This window comes from Limulus polyphemus, unplaced genomic scaffold (genome assembly GCF_000517525.1).
Source record: "Limulus polyphemus unplaced genomic scaffold, Limulus_polyphemus-2.1.2 Scaffold10404, whole genome shotgun sequence".
Lineage (NCBI taxonomy): Eukaryota > Metazoa > Arthropoda > Merostomata > Xiphosura > Limulidae > Limulus > Limulus polyphemus.
Genome location: NW_013676014.1, coordinates 11098 through 18195, shown reverse-complemented (window position 1 = coordinate 18195; position 7098 = coordinate 11098). Strand labels below are relative to the sequence as shown.

Genomic DNA, 7098 nt, shown 5'->3' with positions numbered 1-7098 from the left:
AGTGAAAGGTTTAATTTAAATATGTTATTATATAAACTATAACCTAGAATTATTAACTTGGACTACCTAATAAAAAACACAAAACATAACGAGTGAAAGGTTTAATTTAAATATGTTATTATATACAGTATAACCTAGAATTATTAACTTGGACTACCTAATAAAAAACACAAAACATAATGAGTGAAAGGTTTAATTTAAATATGTTATTATATACAGTATAACCTAGAATTATTAACTTGGACTACCTAATAAAAAACACAAAACATAATGAGTGAAAGGTTTAACTCAAATATGTTATTATATACAGTATAACCTAGAATTATTCATTTGAATTACTTAGCAAAATTTAGGCTAATTTTTGTTTATAAATAAAAATGGTTGTATAATAAACTTGATTTGCCTCTAGGAGGCTAATTTTTGTTTATAAATAAAGATGGTTGTATAATAAACTTGATTTGCCTCTAGGAGGCTAATTTTTGTTTATAAATAAAGATGTTTGTATGATAAGCTTGCCTTGTCTCTAGGAGGCTAATTTTTGTTTATAAATAACGATGGTTGTATAATAAACTTGATTTGCCTCTAGGAGGCTAATTTTTGTTTATAAATAAAGATGTTTGTATGATAAGCTTGCCTTGTCTCTAGGAGGCTAATTTTTGTTAATAAGTAAGGATGGTTGTATGATAAACTTACTTTGTCTCGACTCGTTGTCTCTAGGAGGCTAATTTTTGTTAATAAATAAAGATGGTTGTATGATAAACTTGCTTTGCCTCTAGGAAGCTAATATTTGTGTATAAATAAAGATGGTTGTATGATAAACTTGCTTTGTCTCCACTTTTTGTCTTTAGGAGGCTAATGGTAACAGATTTGTTTTTTAAAAACTGTTTCTTACTTAACTAAAAATATATTGTATAATTTCAACATGATAAAGTTTAGAAGGAAACATTAACAAATGGTAGGTGTTTTATACTGCTGTATACACACTGAAATGTTGAGTGTTTACCATTCTGAGTTACAGAACACAGGGCAGTTACCAGTAGTGTGATCTTCTCACACTATTAGCCACTTTAAAGTTTACAATAGATGTTCATCATAAAATTATTTAATGTTTGTAGATGCACCTCTGTAAGCCTCAGATCTTTAGGTTTAAGAGAGAAATTTCAGACTGTACCTGACTATACATGTTGCTCCGAAGTTTTAACAAAAATATGCCGTCTGTAATCCAAAACACCTTGCAGTGGCATTAAATTTACTTACAAAAATTTTGGCTTTGAACTTAAATGAGATATGTTGTATGTTTCTTCTCATGCCATTTTCTTTCACGCTATTAAAACACTTACCAACAAGACTATGACATGAACCATCTTTCATTTTTACAAATACCTGAACCAACGAATGACAGTCTGCTGATTCATTTTACTAAATTACCATGTCATAAGATAAAGCTTTGATTGAAATCTGAATGAGATCAATATAACAGAATGATTAGATGCAACCTAAACAGAAAAACAATGAAAAGTTTTATACTCATCACCTAATGTGTGAAGGGTACTTTCACTTTGCTTCACTTGATCGGCCATCATTCTACTGACCGATCCAAGACTTTCAGTTATTTTAGAAGCTGTCCTTGCTAAGCCTTCCTTGTTTGGTTGTGATCTGTAACAGACCAAAAGTAAAACTTTAAACGAAAAGAAAGTAAACTCATTAGTAAACTGAGAGTTTTAAATATCACATATGAAAACCTTTCTCCTTCATTTTTTTTTACAGGTCAACAGACATTGGGCAGGTGTCTGAGGACTCGGTGATAATTGTTGTCCTAGAAATTAAAGATCACTTTCGAGAGTCTAAAGAAAGAAGCTGTACAAAATCATCTAGTGAAATGTGTTATAAATAAAATCCAACACAGGTTCCTTGAGGGAAATATTGTACAAAATCGTCTAGTGAAATGTGTCATAAATAAAAGCCAATGCAGGTTCCTTGAGGGAAATATCGTACAAAATCGTCTAGTGAAATGTGTCATAAATAAAAGCCAATGCAGGTTCCTTGAGGGAAATATCGTACAAAATCGTCTAGTGAAATGTGTCATAAATAAAAGCCAACACAGGTTCCTTTAGGGAAATATCGTACAAAATCATCTAGTGAAATGTGTTATAAATAAAAGCCAACACAGGTTCCTTTAGGAAATATCGTACAAAATCATCTAGTGAAATGTGTTATAAATAAAATCCAACACAGGTTCCTTTAGGGAAATATCGTACAAAATCATCTAGTGAAATGTGTTATAAATAAAAGCCAACACAGGTTCCTTTAGGGAAATATCGTACAAAATCATCTAGTGAAATGTGTTATAAATAAAAGCCAACACAGGTTCCTTGAGGGAAATATAGTCTTAATGATCTATGTTTATGAGGATGTTATTTGTCACCTGGACAAAGAAAAAGTTATGGACTTGGTGTACTTAGATTTTCAAAAGCTTTTGATAAGGTCCCACAAAAAAGATAAGAATACCACACTGTTATTGGTTGAAGGAAAAATTAGGTAATTCAACTGTAAGGCAGTTGTATGGGGTAAAGATTGTTAGAGGAGCAAAGTCAAGCTGGACCCTTGTTACTAGTTGAATGCCTCAGGGTTCAGGGCTTGGGTCTTATTTTCTTACCTACATTAAGCATATTGATAAAAGTATACTCTTGATGTTTCTAGATGTATTATAGAGTTGAAGTTGAGGTACAGGGGCATATAACGTCAGTAGTGCACATGGGTGCAATTGCACCACCAACTTTAAAAAAACTGTGTGCTGTGCACTTCCAATGTTTTTGTTCCTGTTCCCAAAATGGTTCCATTAACTGAATGATGTATTCGCATATTTCCACTTCCCTAATCACAACAGAATGATGTATTAGCATATTTCCACTTCCCTAATCACAACCGAATGATGTATTAGCATATTTCCACTTCCCTAATCACAACCAAATTATGTATTAGCATATTTCCACTTCCCTAATCACAACCGAATGATGTATTAGCATATTTCCACTTCCCTAATCACAACCAAATGATGTATTAGCATATTTCCACTTCCCTAATCACAACCGAATGATGTATTAGCATATTTCCACTTCCCTAATCACAACTGAATGATGTATTCACATATTTCCACTTCCCTAATCACAACTGAATGATGTATTAGCATATTTCCACTTTCCTAATCACAAATGAATGATGTATTAGCATATTTCCACTTCCCTAATCACCTGTTGTAATTTTGAAAGTTCTCTTTATGTTACTACCAGCCAAGCTTGTGTTTCTTGGAATCATCCTTGACTAAGACTGGAGTCTATCCAGTGGTGTAACTACAAAAGATGGGCTGTATAAATTGGCCCCGCACATTTATTTCCATATAATTATGATTCTGACTGATTAGGTCCCCCCTTTTGGCTTAACCTCCCTGCAATTGTGAGGGATGCAGGGGCATATTTATGTCACTAATTCAATCAGTAATTTTAATGCAAATGGAAGCTTTTTCTAACTCCTAAATGTTATTTAAAAACAGTGACCCAGTCAGAGCAAGCTAGAAGAAGGGTAGAAATTTAGTTTTTATAATTCGTTTAATCTGTTGCCAAAACAAGTCAAATTTTATCATGTACATCTTTTTAATATTGCAAGTTAAAAACCATTGAAATAGAATTAATATTTTTACTTAAAAGTTTGAAATTTGACATTCAGGTGTGCACTCGAAGCCTGAGAGATGGTCACTCATAATAATAGTGTTTTAAAGGCCCACTACTGGTGAGAGAAGTTATATAAAAAATAAATCAAACATAATATTTAAAACTACAATACCATACAGACCAGCTATAAAACAGATCCATGAAGGAACAGTGCTGTTAACTAACAACGTAAAAAATCATAGTAGAATATTTATTAAAAACCTTTAGTACTAAAATGGCAAACATAAATATTCATGAAATGATGAAGATTAAAAACATGATCCTTTAACAAATAACAGACATTACCGTTTACGAATTCCATCTGAGCTTTCGGCAAGAAGCTCTTCCTTCATCCTTTTGTCTATTTCCATCTTACTCATTAGGTTGGCTTTTCTCAGCAGTGTTTGGTTACTGAAAAAGTGTTTTATTTTAAAAAACATAACTGACAATATTACTTTAGCTATCCTACATACTCAGGAAACAGAAATAAAACTTGATAAACTCTATTGATGTTAACCTGAATAATCTTATAGGCTTGTACTGTTGGGAATCTCTTAAACTATGTTTTTCATATACACCTATAAAATCACTGTCAAAATCGCCTCGTTCAATGTGTTAGAGATCTTGGGTATTAAAATGTTCATACAACATCTTTCAGTGTGTAAGAGATTTTGGGTATTAAAATGTTCATACAACATATTTCAATGTGTGAGAGATCTTGGGTATTAAAATGTTCATACAACATCTTTCAATGTGTAAGAGATCTTGGGTATTAAAATGTTCATACAACATCTTTCAATGTGTAAGAGATCTTGGGTATTAAAAATGTTCATACAACATATTTCAATGTGTAAGAGATCTTGGGTATTAAAAATGTTCATACAACATATTTCAATGTGTAAGAGATCTTGGGTATTAAAAATGTTCATACAACATCTTTAAATGTGTAAGAGATCTTGGGTATTAAAAATGTTCATACAACATCTTTAAATGTGTAAGAGATCTTGGGTATTAAAAATGTTCATACAACATCTTTAAATGTGTAAGAGATCTTGGGTATTAAAAATGTTCATACAACATCTTTCAATGTGTAAGAGATTTTGGGTATTAAAAATGTTCATACAACATCTTTCAACAAAACAGAAAAACGAACTTCCATGTGTGCTTTAGTTACTCCAGTTTTGGTTACAATGTTACTCTATAAACAAAGCCTGTGCTTACATTTAACTACTAATATCACCTTATAACCAGTATGAAATGTTAGTCTGTAAACAAACACAGAGTCTGATTTTAACCGCCAATATCACCTTATAGTCAGTATGAAATCTTATACTGTAAATAAACCCTGAGTTTACTTTTAACCACCAATATCACTTTACAGTCAGTATGAAATCTTATTCTGTAAAGAAACCCCGAGTTTACTTTTAGCCACCAATATTACCTTATAATCAGTATGAAATGTTATTCTGTAAAGAAACCCTGAGTTTACTTTTAACTATCAACTATCAGTGATTATATTTTTATTTTTGATAGACACAAGTATTATGAAAGATTTATAAAGATAGGAATAATTCCTAGGACAATAAAGCATGAATTTAAAAAAACACTCAGTATTAAATATTACTACTTTAGCTTTCAAAAATTTGATTTCACGCTTTGAAAACTCATTCTATGTACCTTCCAAGATATCTCAATGCATGCGATACAGTTCTGAACCAACAGTTACAAATCACAAGATTTAGGCCTTTAAAGAATTTCTCTGTTTGCTGTCATTCATGCTAAGCCAAATGAAGCAAATTTAATTATCAATTATTTTGCCAAAAATATCATATTGAAGCAAAATATTTTAATACAGAACAGTATTTGTTTCAGATTTTGTTCTTTCCATTATTAACTTAAATCAGTTAGGAATAATTTTTCAGATCTTACTGTTGCGTATCTGCTTGTTTGTTAATTTCCGGTAGAAATTCTTTCTGAGGAATTTCAGCGATACAAGTCCCTTCTTGATTAAACCAGTTTATTCTTTCTCGATACAAACTTTTAGTACATAGTAATTCCACAGTCAGTACGTATCTCGTCACTTTAAACTTAACAACTTTTATAAACACGCTATTAATCACAGCGATTCACAATCTCGATAAATTCGCTCTCTACGAGTACAAAATACACACTAGCCCAAAACTCACCATGACTACTGTTCACTTTGTCATTCATTCAATATCGCCCGCTAGCTTTTCTCATCAAGCTTATATACTAACAAAGAGGCTTCAACAAAATTCAAGGAGTTCCCTGATAATTCGAGAAACTCAGTCACGCATGCACGAGCAGTGTCACGTGACTTCCACTGTCGGAACATTACTGTAATTATTTTGTGTGCTTATAGGGTTACCATTTTATTGCTCAGAAAGTCATCTGAAGACATTTGTAGAAAATGGGTCAATGAGCTTTAATGTAATATTGAAAAAAATTTGAAGGTACACAATTTTGGACTGGCATTGTTTTTTGTTGTTGTTAAGCACAAAGCTGGACAATAGGCTATTTGTGCAATGTACACCACAGGTATCAATCCCAGTTTTTAGTGTTATAAGTCTTCAGAATTACTGCTTAGCCACTGGGGGAGGGGGCTTTTCATTTTGGTCACCAGGAAATCAGTGACTAGTCCACAACCCACAGAAGCCAGTATGGGTTATACTGGGGCAGAGAGGATGGTTATACTTATTTTCCAGAAAGGGGCTGAAGGCCACCTGTTTTAACCACCATACAGTAGTGTGTTGTCTGTCAGTCAGTCAGTAGGCACTAAAATGTCATCACATAACGGACGCTTAACGCTGCTATTTGTATTGTTGTGACATCAGTAAAACATACACATGCCATGAATCACGAGAATAATTAAGCATTCTGTAGGCTACAACACAGCATAACAAATGAATTTCAATAGCAAGAAATAAAAATATTTTTTACCCTTAATTTTAGTTTTATTCACTCTTGAAACATAACACTTTCAGGGACCTTGTGGAAGTACATCTAGTTGTTAATTTACAATTTTGCAAACTTATACTACTAAGTCTTAAGAATAAGCCTCATTTGGGACATTAAACTTCTCAAGTAGGATCTTAGCCTGTAGCTTAATAAACATACAAATAGTGGGATCTTAGCCTGTAGCTTAATAAACATACAAATAGTGGGATCTTAGCCTGTAGCTTAATAAACATACAATTAATGGGAACTTAGCCTATAGCTTAATAACCATACAAACAGTGGGATCTTAGCCTGAAGCTTAATACCCATACAAATAGTGGGATCTTAGCCTGAAGCTTAATACCCATACAAATAGTGGGATCTTAGCCTATAGCTTAATAAACATACAAACAGTGGGATCTTAGCCTGAAGC

General features: G+C 32.4%; 1 protein-coding gene across 1 annotated transcript in view; it reads right to left on the bottom strand.

Annotated features, from left to right (window-relative positions):
* Positions 1-1527: 1527 nt before the first annotated feature.
* LOC106476373 (vesicle transport protein SEC20-like) overlaps positions 1528-7098 on the bottom strand; it is a gene marked incomplete at its 3' end in the record, with an annotated part of 15857 nt that continues 10286 nt past the window's right edge. The window contains exons 5-6 of the mRNA XM_022380262.1: positions 4014-4118; positions 1528-1656 (exon numbers count right to left, since the gene is read on the bottom strand). Coding sequence (XP_022235970.1) covers positions 1528-1656; positions 4014-4118 — 234 coding nt within the window. The remainder of the gene's footprint in view (positions 1657-4013; positions 4119-7098) is intronic.